The sequence below is a fragment of the Phyllobates terribilis genome, unplaced genomic scaffold (assembly GCF_046119375.1).
Source record: "Phyllobates terribilis strain yellow unplaced genomic scaffold, ASM4611937v1 Scaffold_11__3_contigs__length_659146591, whole genome shotgun sequence".
NCBI lineage: Eukaryota > Metazoa > Chordata > Amphibia > Anura > Dendrobatidae > Phyllobates > Phyllobates terribilis.
In genome coordinates, this window is record NW_027362771.1 from 267,342,926 (window position 1) to 267,357,423 (window position 14,498).

Consider the following 14,498-nt stretch of genomic DNA (forward strand, 5'->3'; position numbering starts at 1 on the left):
AGAATCAGCGCCACAAGCGGTATATATATTGTAAATACATAAGTTTATTTTCTTTGTGTGTATTGGAACAGAAAAAACAGAGAAAAAAGGAAAATTGGACATAATTTTGCACAAAACCCCAAAAATTGTTGGCACCTTTCCAAAATTGTGGGTAAACAACTTGGTTTTAAGCATGTGATGCTCGTTCAAACTCACCTGTGGCAAGTAACAGGTATGGGCAATATGAAAGTCACACCTGAGACTAGATAAAAAGGGGAGAAGTTGACTCAATGTTTGCATTGTGTGTCTGTGTGTCACACTAAGCATAGAGAACAGAATTAGGAGAAGACAACTGTCTGAGGACTTGAGAATCAAAATTGTTGAAAATTATCAACAATCTCAAGGTTACAAGTCCATCTCCAGAGATCTTGATCTTCTTTTGTCCACGGTGCACAACATAATCAAGAAGTTTACAACCCATGGCACTGTAGCTAATCTCCCTGGATGTGGATGGCGGAGAAAAATTTATGAAAGGTTACAATGCATGTTAGCCTGAATGGTGGATAACCAGCCCCAATCAAGTTCCAAAGAAATTCAAGCTGTTGCTGTCATTTTACTGTTTACTAAAAATAGAGTGAGACCTACAAAGAAAAGAACACAGTACCTACATTAATATATGTTGCAGGTTCAAAGATGTTCTGGGGTTGTTATGCAGCCTCTGGCACTGGGTGCCTTGACTGTGTGCAAGGCATCATGAAATCTGAAGATTACCAAATGATATTAGGTCACAATTTAGTGCCCAGTGTCAGAAAGCTGGGCTTGACGTCCTAGGTCATGGGTCTTCCAGCAGGACAATGACCCCGAACATACTTCAAAAGGCACTCAGAAATGGATGGATACAAAATGCTGGAGAGTTCTGAAGTGACCAACAATGAGTCCAGATCTAAAACCCATTGAACACCTGTGGAGAGATCTTAAAATTGCTGTTGGGAGAAGGCACCCTTCAAATGTAAGAGACGTGGAGCAGTTTACAAAAGAAGAGTGGTCCAGAATTCCAGTTGAGAGGTGTAAGAACCTTGTTGATGGTTATAGGAAGCGATTGATTGAAGTTATTTATTCCAAAGTGTGTGCAACCAAATATTAAGTTGAGGGTGCCAACAATTTTGTCCAGCCAATTTTTGGGGTTTTGTGTAAAATTATGTCCAATTTGCCCTTTTTTCTTTGTTTTTTTTGTGTTGTTCCAATACACAAAAACGAAATAAATATGTGTATAACAAAGCATGTGTAATTTCAGTAATTTTCTGAGAGAAAAACTTCATTTTCATGAACAATTTCAAGTATGTCAACACTTTCGGCCATGACTGTATATAGATAATATAGGTATATATACTGTATATATTAGCAATGAATGAAAGCAGTAAAGTACAATTTTAAAAGCACAGAAGCACAGACAAGTGAGAGCTGTTAAGGCTTTCGTTACTAAAGCTACAAAACATAATGCTCCCAGCCTGGCTCCAATTTAAAAGAAAGCAATCATGTAAGTGGCCAACTTGTCTCTTGCCATAATTACATGCGTACAATGGCAAAGAATACTACTTAGTCTTGTTATATGACACTTAGATGGTTGCTGGGGAATATAGACATACATTGCATTGCAATCTGAAATCTACAATCAGATGAGTACTAGAACTGATTGTTAGCTAAACAAAATCAGGATAAATATTGGCAGTAAATGAACCGGCTCAGCACAAGTTAAACAGAAATTTATGGATTGTCTTGACATTTACTGATACTGTACATGTCTAATTTGATATGTTATCATTTGTTCAGCATTTCAGTGTGGTACAATGAAAAATGTTAATATTAAATATAAATATTCAGCTGACAAAAGACAATAAAGGGTTATTCCTCTATTCTTTTTCAGGATGGCCCGGCTCCCCAGCTTCCCAACATGTTTACAAGTTCACCCAGAAAGAGCCTGTAAGCGCTGTACATGTTTGGCCACTGATCCTTGTTGGCAGCATTGGATGATCTCCTTGCAATGAGTAGTAAACAATACAAAAACAAAATAATGATAGGAGGAGAACAGAGGCAAATTTTAATAAAAAGTGTCTTGCAAAGTTGCTTATTTTTTAGAAACCCATTACAAATATATTCATCTTAGAAACTGGGAATAATACTTTAATGTGATGCTACAATTAATATGTTATACAGCTCCAATTCTAAAAAAGTTGGGACACTGTATAAAATAAATAGAAAACTAGAATGCAATGATTTGGAAATCTCTTATAGCCATATTTTACTCACAACAGAACATAGAACACATATCAGAAGTTGGGAGACAATTTTCCATTTCATTTGAAAAAGAAAACTTAATGTACAACTTTATGGCAGCAACAAATCGAAAAAAAAAAAAAGTTGGGACAGGGCTATTAAAAGGCTGGAAAAGTAGGTGGTACTAATGAAAAACAGCTGCAGGGTCAATTTTCAATAATTCTATCACGGGCAATACTAAGGAAATCCTGAAACATGACCTATTGGTGGCTATTGAGGACTGGAGTTGGGGAACACTGATCTAAAGGCTCTCAGTCAGCACTGCATTAAAAATAGGTATTATTCAGTCATGAAAATCATTGCATGGGCTCAGGAATACTTGCATAATTCATTGTCTATGAGCACATTTTGCTGTGTAGTCCACAAATGCAATTATAGCTCTATACATGGCTATATGTATATATAGAAGAATCCATACATGCTCACATAATCCAGAAATGCTGCCCTCTTCTCTGGGTCAAAGCTCATTTAAAATAGTCTGAGGCAAAATGGAAAACTTTTCTGTGGTCAGATGAATCAAAATGTGAAATTCTTTATAGAAATCATGGACACAGTGTTCTGCGGACTCAAAGGAGAGGAACCATCCAGCTTGTTAACAGTTCACAATTCTAAAGTCTGCATCTCTGATGGTAGTGGGCTGCATTAATGGCTATGGCATGGGTATCTTACACATCATGAAAGCACTATCAATGCTGAGCATTATATAGAGGTTTTGGTACAGTACACTGCCATCCAGACAATGTGTTTTTCATGGAAGGCATTGCCTATTTCAGCAAGACAATTCTAAACCACATACTGCATCCATTACAGCAGCATGGTTTTGCAGAAGAAGAGTTTGCTTGATGAATTGGCCACCTGCAGTCTAGACTTTTCACCAATAGAAAACATTTGGTGCATTATGAAAACAAAAATCCATCAAAGAAGGCCCAAAACTATTGAGCAGCTAGAATCCTACATCAGACAAGGATGGAATAACATTCCTCTAAAAAAAAAACCTCCAGCACTTGGTCTCACTTCCCAGACATTTACAGACTGTTGTAAAAAGAAGAGGAAATATATACAAGAGTAGACATGGCCCTATCCCAACTTTTTTAAGATGTGTTGCTGCTAGAGGTGAGCAGATCTTTTGAAATTCAAAGATGCCGACTTAGCCGCATGTTCCCCCCGAATTCGATTTGTGCAAATCTCAACACTGGAAAGCTTGTAATTGTTCTGAAAATACACATTGGGAGAGGAGAGAACCCAGCTGACCATAAGTGCTTAAACTTTATAGGAGAGAGGAAGAAGACCCCGATGACCATAGGAACTTACACACTACAGAAAAGAGAGACAGAGAGAGATGAACAAGCTTACAACTACAGGAGACAGAGAGGACACCGCTGAAAATAGAGCTTACATTCTACAGGACAGAGAGACAAAGAAAAAGAGAGAGATAACCCAGCTGACCATAAGAGCTTACATACTACAGAAGAGAGAGAGAGGACCCCACTGATCTTTACAAGAGTACATCTACAGAAGCTAGAAAGGACGTTACTGATAATAGAGCTTGCATTATATAGGACAGCAACAGAGAGATAACCCTGCTGACCATAAGAGTTTACACACTACAGAAGAGAGAGACAGAGATAAAGAGAGAGTGGACCCCGCTGGCCATAAGAGCTTACACACTACGGAAGATAGAGAGGACCCTGCTGACCATAAGAACTTACTCTCTATAGCAGAGAGAGGCAGGAAGAGAGAGAGTACCCTGCTGACCATAAGAACTTACTCTCTATAGCAGAGAGAGGCAGGAAGAGAGAGAGGACCCTGCTGACCATAAGAACTTACTCTCTATAGCAGAGAGAGGCAGGAAGAGAGAGAGGACCCTGCTGACCATAAGAACTTACTCTCTATAGCAGAGAGAGGCAGGAAGAGAGAGAAGACCCTGCTGACCATAAGAACTTACTCTCTACAGCAGAGAGAGGCAGGAAGAGAGAGAGGATCCTGCTGATCATAAGAGCTTACACACTACAGAAGAGAGAGAGACTTACCCAGTGACTCAGGAGATTGTAAACAACTTTGCTGTACAAACTATGCTCCCAGGTACTGGCAAAATATGATAATCCGCTATATGTCATAGCTGTAAGACATGAAGAGGAAGCCTGTGCGACTATGCAAAAAGACATTTGACTTCTCTCTGATGCTTCAGCATTTTTTTCGCGACCTGTGAATTTGCGTGAAACCACAAATTTTAGGAAATTCGACTCAAACTCGATCCTCCGCAGATTGATGCACTCATCTCTAGTTTCTGCCATCAATATCTAAATGAGTACATTTTTACTCATGAAATGGATTGAAATGCCTAACTTTCAACTTCTGACCTGTGTTCTGTGGCGAATAAAATAATGGCTATAAGAAATTTTAAAATCATTGCATTCTTGTTTTCTTTACATTTTACACAGCGTTCCAACATTTTGGAATAAAGGTTGTATAAATTGTTATTATATTATATGCTATATTGTTATTGTTCCTATATTATTACTTAAGATAGCTAAAAAAAAAAAAAAAAAAAAAAAAGAATAGCGGGGGCAATAAAATTAACCCTTAAATACAATTGCAAAGAAAGGGGTATTCCCAACCATACAAACCATGTCCATATGCCCAATTAAGAAAAAAAGATGTCAAAGAAAGGGGATATCTGTTCAGTACATCTTTCTATGATTCAGAGTTGGAAGTTGGTAGACTGAGACTTCTGCTCCATTAAATTTGGTACAACTATGTCATACATGGCCACCTATTTATTTTAACTTTTAGTTTTCACACGGAACTTCTGCTGGTAATAAAAAAACTTTTTGCAGCTCACCAAAAATCAGCTGATTCATTAGTAGACTGCAGTTAAGGCTAGGTTCATATGAATGCTACATTTCTTAGAACAGTCTAAGCCTGTGTGTCCACGATGCGTTTTTTGGTGCGTATTTGCAGCGCGTAAACGCTCCAGAGAAGCATTGCATACCTTATCCCATGACTTCCTATGACATTCTGCAAGTTCTGTGCACATGGTCAGGATTTTTTCTGCGCAGATTTTATTCACAGAAAAAATACGGACATGACCAATTCTTGTGCGTTTTTGCATACGCATTTGCCTACACAATGCACTGGAAAAATGCATGGCAAATACGCATGCAAAAATGCATAAAAAACGCATAAAAAATGCGTCAAAAACGCATGTAAAAACCACATGCGTTTTTCTGCCAAGCAGATGCAGAAATGCTCAGTAAAATTTCTGCTTCATTTCTGCATCGTGGGCACATAGCCTTAGCCACAAATTTAGAAAGTGATTGGGTCCATGTGCAGCTGGAATGCATTTTAAAGTGCTAGTGAAGATTGCGCTGTCTCAACTGCAAAAGGATCTGTGTGGAAAATTGCTCATGTGTATCACATTCACTACCACTGTCTGTGCACAGCGATTTATGCACATGGACCTAAAATAAATATCCTGTACTTTGTAATCTTCTAACCAAGTATTTACTGCAAAATCAGGCATTCCTGTAAGTGTATCATGGGATTCTGCACAGCCAAAATTTAAGGTGAATTAAATAAAAAGTCATTAAACAGTGGTGAAATAAAGGCACATACATACTGTATGTATATTGACAAGGGATTTCTGTAGGATACTTACGATTATGTTAATGGTGACAAGTTCTGAATTCTTTCTCTGCTTCAGGGGGTCCGCCTCTACATCATTGTTGAGGTCAATTGCCTGCACTGTTATTGAATATTTGTTTTTCTTCTCAAAATCCAATGTATCTCTGACTTTGATAATACCTGGTAAATTATATTTCACTTATTATTCTACTTTTACATTAAATTGACAACAGCCATTAATTAATACATATTGTTTTATATATGAGCTTCTTATATCACTTTTACGTGTAAGAAGAAAAAGTTTACATGTCTCTATCTCTAGAAATCTACAATTACTTGGGAATAGTTAATTTCTTGGAAGTTACTAATTGAGTGCTGTGTCGCCTTCACTGTTTCACCCCTGCGCAGCGGCCACCCGTCTGAGCAGGAAGTTGTGGACTTGCCCAATAAAATGAATGGGCCACCAGCAGTACCCTGCACAGGTAGCAGGAAACACGGCTGTGGAGCAAAAAATAATAAGGATGATGCAGCACTAAGCCAGCACTGTATGCCTTTTATTCTCAGAATCTTTTTTACCCCAAACCTAACTGATTATAAAGTGATGGTATATTTGAACCATTTTACATCACATTTAGATAGGAAAACCTCTTCAGGTAGGTTATCGGGGACTGAAAAACTTATGGCCTAGAATAGACCATTAATAACAGATTACTAGGTGGCTAACTATCATCTCCACTTATCAATTGACTGCAGGGCTTCGGGTTAAGTACTACACATTTTTTTGTTCCAAGGCACATCTCCGTATTTTTAGTTGTGGCTGGGCCGCACATTACATCTCAGTATAGCTTTATTCCATTCAAGTAATTAGGGCTGAGCTGCAGTACCAGAAATGAAGACTATGGAATATTTAGCTGTACCTGGTAAACAATGAAAAAAACATGTACCAAGAACCTACTGAGAATGATCGCGAAGGATTTGAGTGTGAAATGCCCACTGATCGGATTTAATTTTGCAGTCCCAGAAAACCCAAATGAAGCTGATTAAGGATTAAGAGATAGGCCAAATTCAGACGTCTGGGTATCATGGTCCGAGTATGGACTGCGATGAACAAATGGCTGTGGGTATCCTGACCTGAACTTGACAGCCCAGTAGACATATATGAGGCTTTCAAATTTGGATTAGGAAATTTGTGGCAAGTACATGCATCATGCTCTGTACTCGGACTCTGATGCACAGAAGTCTGAATTTTTCCTTAACTCCACACAATATCAAAATGTTTTAGAGTAGAGCTAAACTTTAAATTTGAATTTAAGGCTGTGTTCAGACGAGCATATGAAAAATATTAAGGTTTTAATTTAGAAAAAAATTATGATCTTTCATCTATATGGTATTTCATGAGTCATCCATATATCAGTTTTTGATATCCATATGGCATCTGTTTTATACATCAAAAATTGAAAAGAATAAGGCTAAACACAGTTTCTATGTAATTTTTCCAGTGGATCTTGTAAAAATGAATACCATTGAGTTTCATGGGTAAGTCTTACCAGAAAAATGGGTCAGAATGGTGCAAGTTGTGATTTTTTACATGAACACCATTGGTCCGAGTGTAGAAATGTTTTCTGAAATATTCCTTTCATTTGCATTGATCTCAGTGCTCTCTGTGTGCAGTCCTTTTAGCACAAAGACAACGTATGGAAAGAATATATGCTCATCTGACAAAGCCATAAATCACTGAGATTCAGTAATAGCTTTCTTCATGCAAAATAATGTTAGCACCTGTGTTTGGCTCTATGTAGAACTTTGGAGGATTGCCATAATCTCCACCAGCGAAAGTAAATTTGATGTTATTGAATGGCCAGTCAATGTCTGTAAATTTGGCTGTTCCCACCGGCGAGTCCACTGGACTGTTTTCAAACACGTTAAACACATTTGTTGATGAGTTTGGATAAAATTCATTGACACGTGTTACTAGTACAATCACAGTGACTGTGCCTAGAAGAAGTAAAACAGTGTTAGAAATACAATTCAATATTTGAGTCCACAGCTGGATAATTTTAACATTTTTTCAGAAAATTAAAATAGTTCTGTTTATATTTTCTATGATATTTCTTCCCATTTACTTTAATGAAAAATGATATAGTGAAATTAACAGTGCCTTACTTGTTAGAGAAGGTGTTCCTGAGTCAGAAACATCAATACGTAGTATGTGTCTGAACTGCATGCCTGCAAATTCCACGTCATCATAATCTAAAGCCATTGGTCCAGACTATTTACAATAAGAGATAAAAACACATTAAAAATGTGTGATAAAATATTGCCTCTGTTTAGTGATCTAAATAATTTATAACCATTTTCAATCAATCTTCATGTAGGTTGGGATTAGAAGTAACAGTAATGGTAGAAATAATACTGATATTTAATGAAAGGTGATGCAGTTATATAGAACATGATAGTAACTAGTGATGAGCAAGCACTAAAATGCTTGGATACTCGTTGCTTGGGTCGAGCAAATTGGAATACTTGGGTGCTCGACCCGAACAACGAGCCCAATGTAAGTCTATGGGAAACTCGAGCATTTTTTCAGGTGGCTACCCCCGGCGGTCTGCAGAGGGCCTAAAAATTGCCCAAATCGATGGGAACAGTGCTCAAATGACATGAGAACAGCATGAGGAAGACCCCTGGAGCATTTCTGACTCCCAGGTCACTGCTGTCAACAACGTTGTCACAGGTATTACGCCACTTTTACGGACTCACAATAAAACATACCAAAATGAAACCAAAATGGATTTTCCTGGGAAATATGTTAAGGAACATCCTTTCCATGACATGTACAATGTATATAAAGCAAAATAAATAACCAAAAACAAAAATACCCCTCCACACCTTGGGCTATGTTCACACGTAGCGTTTTTGATGCGTTTTTGCACTTTTGCATTGCTTTCAACAAAGACAAATGCATTCACTGGGAAATTACATTTTAACATTTTCCAACCTTATCTGGCCATGTGGTGTGTGACACATCATCAGACACATGCATACAGTGCTGAAAAGACATGGGAACAGCATGGAGAAGACCTCTGGAAGCATTTCTGACTCACAGGTCACTGCCTAAAAGTGTGTCCATCATAAGTGATCCTTGGTGCATGTGAAGATGCTTCCCGCCATGCACCTGTCGTTGCAGACTTGCAACAATCACCGTCCTTGTCCTTGTCCCAGTGCAGCGTTCAGTTGTCCCTACCCCATTCCTTGGAATGCAAGCGCAAGTATGCAGCCAGCCACCCACCCACCCACAGGCTGCAATACTATACTTCCAAATTTTTGACAGCTGCTTGCACTTGAAATGTGGCCTTTTAGACTCATGGAGGCGGAAGCTTTTAATAGCCTTATGCTGGCGGCGGCCAGGTGTCCATACTCGGTCCCCAGCCGCCACTGTTTTTCCCTGTGTCGCCACTGCCTTCCATAAGCACGGGTCCCACAACAGTGCACTTACTGGGAAGGACCGCCTAGCTCAGTGAAAGGACTGGCATAGAGGGAAACCGTTTCTACCCTGCATGTCATTTCTCCCAGGATGTCCTCTGATGCAGCTTGTTGCAGAAGCAATGGCAGCCCGTCCAACATCAACTCGCAACCCACCAGAGAACCGGAGACTCCTCCGGCAGGCCCAGGCTTCTCCTTCAGGAGAGTTCATAGTGCCAAGGTGAGGCCATGATAATGATAGAGGCAACCATCTGCTTAGTTTTCTGTTACTTGGAATGCAAGTGCAAGTATGCAGCCAGCCACCCACCCACCCACAGGCCACAACACTAAGCTGCTAGATTTCTGGGCAGCTGCTTGCACTTGAAATATGGCCTTTTAAGCTCGTGGAGGCGGAAGCTTTTCACAACCTCATGCCGGCAGCGTCCGGGTGTCCATACTCAGTCCCCAGCCGCCACTGTTTCTGCCGGTGTTGCCTCCGCCTTCCACAAGCACGGGTGACACAATATTACCCGTGCCCTCCCCAGTGCACTTACTGGGAAGGACAGCCTAACCACAAACACGTGGACAGGTGAATGTGGCCAGGGACGGTACAGAGCCAGTCCACAACTTATTTTGCTGAGAGTTGTATTTAGCTTGGTGAAAGGACTGGCTTAGAGGGAAACCATATTTACTCCGGCTGTCATTTCTCTGTCACCGGGTTCTGCCCATTGTCACACACGATCATGCCTGGCTGTATGCACAGCGGTGAGAGCCACAGATCAGGCTGCTGTGTTACAGCTTTCAACAACTCTGCAGTGCTGGGCGGTTTGTCAATTAAGCATTAAGCATGTTATCTTCAGCACAGCCTGTTCCCACTTGGCAAAGGTAGTGCTGCAGTGCTGTCAGCTTGTGACTGATGTGGTCATTTCGGAGATGGAGGAGGAGGTGCATGAGCTGAACAATGTGATTACATTGAGGTTAAATTGGTGACGCTGTTTTTTATACTAAAGAAAGATCCTATTGTTTTGTTTTTGATGACTGCTTTGCGCACTCTTGGCATTCTCTTGATGAGCTTCAAGAGGTAGTCATCGGAAATGGTCTTCCAACAATCTTGAAGGAGTTCCCAGAGATGCTTAGAACTTTTTGGCCCTTTTACCTTCACTCTGCGGTCCAGCTCACCCCAAACCATCTCGATTGGGTTCAGGTCTGGTGACTGTGGAGGCCAGGTCATCTGGCGTAGTACCCCATCACTCTCCTTCTTGGTCAAATAGCCATTACACAGCCTGGAGGTGTGTTTGGGGTCATTGTCCTGTTGAAAAATAAATGATAGTCCAACTAAACGCAAACCGGATGGAATAGCATGCCGATGCAAGATGCTGTGGTAGCCATGCTGGTTCAGTATGCCTTCAATTTTGAATAAATCCCCAATAGTGTCACCATCAAAGCACCCCCACACCATCACACCTCCTCCTCCATGCTTCACGGTGGGAACCAGGCATGTAGAGTCCATCCGTTCATCTTTTCTGCATCGCACAAAGACACAGTGTTATGAACTGCTACAAGCACTAAGGAAAGATAGGAAGACTGTCCCTATAATAGGACTAAGCTGATTCCCTACGATGCAGCGGGGGACCGGTTCCTTGTGAACAGACCCGCCTAAGTCCTCGGCTAGTCTGTTCGCCAACCTATAGATATAAGGGAGGGGTCCCTACAAGAACTAAGGACTGGGAAATAGTTGGACACCTCCTAGAAGAAAATGTAGCAGAGAAAAGACAAACAAACAAAAAGTACTAGTGGTCCAAGGACCAAGCAAACTACAGAGATAGGTACAAAGCACCTGGCTAGCTTAAGAGTAAATGTAACACTGAAGTCCAGCAAACCAGAAGGGCAGAGCTGGATTATATAGGCAGAAAGTCATGTGACCAACAAAATAGAAAAAAAGACTAACAGGAGGGTTCTAACAGTACCCCCTCTTCTATGAGGATCCTCCGGATCCTCCAGGCCCAGGTCTATCAGGAAACCTCCTGTGAAACGCTCTGACAAGTCTAGGAGCAGAGACATCATCCGCCCTTACCCAGGAGTTATCCTCGGGACCGAAACCTTTCCAAGCGACGAGATACTGCAAACTCCCTCTATGCCATCTAGAATTAAGAATGCGAGAAATTTCATATTCACCGTCTTCCACCCCTGGAGGAACAGAGACAGTGGCGTCCCTATCAGAAACATCAGCTTTTTTCAATACGGAAACATGAAACACCGGATTAATCTTCCAGGAGGTAGGAACCTCCAACCTAACGGCAGATTGGTTAACTACCTGAAGCACCTTAAACGGCCCTACAAACTTCGGGCCCAATTTCTTAGAAGGAATCCTCAATCGCAGATTCTTAGAGGACAACCAAACCATGTCACCAACCGTAAACAAAACCTCTTGACGTTTCCTGTTAAAGTACCTCTTGGATTTTTTGTTAGCCTGTTGAAGGTTACAACGTACATCAGTCCAAACTCTCTCCAAATCACCGGAAAAATTCTCCTCCTCCGGCACAGCCGATATCAATTTGGGGAATGACCCAAACGACAGATGTCTCCCAGTACAACAAAACAAAAGAAGAACACCCAGCAGAAGAGGATGTATGGTTGTTAAGAGCAAATTCAGCAAGTAGCAGAAACTCAGACCACCCCTCTTGATTGTCAGCCACAAAACAACGCAAAAACTGTTCAACATCCTGGTTCTTTCTTTCAGTCTGTCCATTAGATTCAGGATGATATCCAGATGAAAATGACAAATGAACTCCCAACCTGTCACAAAAGGCACGCCAAAAACGAGCCACGAACTGAGGTCCCCTATCGGAAACAATGTCGGTAGGAACCCCATGGAGTCTAACAATTTCCTTAACAAAAGCCTTAGCGAGTGTCTTAGCGCAGGGCAGTTTGATGAAAGGAACGAAGTGACACATCTTGCTAAAACGGTCCACGACCACCCAGATGACAGTGAAACCCTCAGAGGCAGGAAGGTCAGTAATAAAATCCATAGCAAGATGCGTTCAAGGTGCACTAGAAACCTACAGAGGGCAAAGCAACCCCGCAGCAGGAGCATGTGAAGACTTAGATTTAGCACACACAGCACATTGACGCACCCACTTAATGACTTCCTTCTGCCACCCAGGCCACCAAAAACTGCGACCTACAAGTCTCTTAGTCTTAGAAATTCCAGGATGACCTGCCAACCGAGACTCATGACACTCCACAAACAAATCTCTCCTAAAGTTCCTAGGCACAAACAACCTCCCATGGGGAGTGTTAAATGGAGCATTCTCCTGGGCTTTCAGAATCCCATCTTTCAAAACGGAGTCCAATGCTGCTATCACAACACCTTCCTGTAAAATACTCTCCTCCTCCTCGGTACCAACCATGGGAGAAAAGCTGCGAGATAAAGCATCAGCTTTTACATTCTTGGTACCCGGGATGTAAGTAACAGAAAAATTAAACTGCGAAAAAAAAGTGCCCACCTAGCCTGACGGGCATTCAAGCGCTTGGCAGCATCAAGATAGATCAGATTCTTATGATCAGTGAAAACCTGAATGGGAAATTTAGCACCTTCCAAGAGATGACTCCAATGTTCAAATGCGAGTTTAATCGCCAGGAATTCCCGATTACCAACATCGTAATTAAGTTCGGTCTCAGAAAATTTTTTTGAAAAAAAAGCACAGGGATGTACTCCATCCTTGTTTTCCTGAGACAAAACAGCACCGACCCCCACCGAAGAAGCATCAACCTCAACCAAAAAAGACTTGGTCTCATCAGGCTGCATAAGGATGGGGGCAGAACTGAACCTCTCCTTGAGATACACAAAAGCTTCAATGGCCTCAGTAGTCCACTGAACCGTATTCGCACCTTTCCTGGTGAGATTGGTCAGCGGCTTAACAATTATAGAAAAATTCTTAATGAATTTTCTGTAATAATTGGCGAAACCCAAAAATCTCTGTATCGATTTCAAACCAATAGGCCTAGGCCATTCCTGCACCGCCTGAACCTTCTCCGGGTCCATCTCAAAGCCCTCGGTGGAGATAATGTAGCCCAAAAATCTAATTCTCTGCACAGCGAACTCACATTTCTCCAGCTTAGCAAAAAGTGAATTGTCACTTAACAACTGCAATACCTCACGTACGCTCTGCCAATGAGACTCCAGATCCGGCGAATAAATCAAAATGTCATCCAAATATACCACCACATTCTTACCGATCAACGGTCTTAGGATGTCATTAATAAGGTTCTGAAAAAACGCTGGTGCATTGGTAAGACCAAAAGGCATAACCAGATTCTCAAAATGAGCCACCGGAGTGTTAAAAGCAGTTTTCCATTCATCACCCTCCTTCATTCGTAACAAATTGTATACCCCCCGGAGATCAATTTTAGAGAACCACTTGGCCCCCACTAACTGGTTGAATAAGTCAGGAATTAATGGCAGTGGGTAGGAATTGCGTACGGTAATTTTATTAATTTCGCGAAAGTCCAGACATGGACGTAAACCGCCGTCCTTTTTTTTTACAAAAAAAAATCCAACAGCCACAGGTGACTTAGAAGGTCTAATGTGGCCGGCGGCCAAGCTTGTCTGTATGTATTCCTCCAAGGCCTTTCTCTCAGGGATAGTCAGAATAAATAAGCGACTCTTGGGAAGAGTAGCTCCAGGGACAATCTCAATGGTGCAATCATAGTCCCTATGAGGGGGCAAAACTTGCGACTCCTCCTCAGAAAAAAACTTCCAAAAATCCTGAATAGGTACAGGTAATTCCCCTTTTTCCACAGCAGCAATGCGACCATTACAGCATTTATCATAACACTTAGAACTCCAAGACTTAATTTCATTGGTAGACCAGTCCAGTACAGGATTGTGCAGTTTTAACCAAGGTAACCCCAAAACTACTGGAGAAGGCAAATTATTTAATACCGCCAAATCCAAATTCTCTTGGTGAATACCATTAATGGTGAGGGGAAGTTCAAAAACCTTGTGAGTAATACATTTCAAGGGAGAGCCATCAACAGCAACCACAGAAATAGGAGATGACAAAAGTTTGGATTCTAATTTTAATTTTTTCCAAAAATCC

The 14,498-nt window shown here is 41.1% G+C and overlaps 1 protein-coding gene across 1 annotated transcript in view; it reads right to left on the reverse strand.

Annotated features, from left to right (window-relative positions):
* The window catches only part of LOC141165092 (cadherin-related family member 4-like), a 184,882-nt gene that overhangs the window by 38,595 nt on the left and 131,789 nt on the right, over window positions 1-14,498 (reverse strand). Inside the window, exons 15-17 of the mRNA XM_073650730.1 lie at window positions 8,101-8,206; window positions 7,717-7,932; window positions 5,972-6,117 (exon numbers count right to left, since the gene is read on the reverse strand). Coding sequence (XP_073506831.1) covers window positions 5,972-6,117; window positions 7,717-7,932; window positions 8,101-8,206 — 468 coding nt within the window. The remainder of the gene's footprint in view (window positions 1-5,971; window positions 6,118-7,716; window positions 7,933-8,100; window positions 8,207-14,498) is intronic.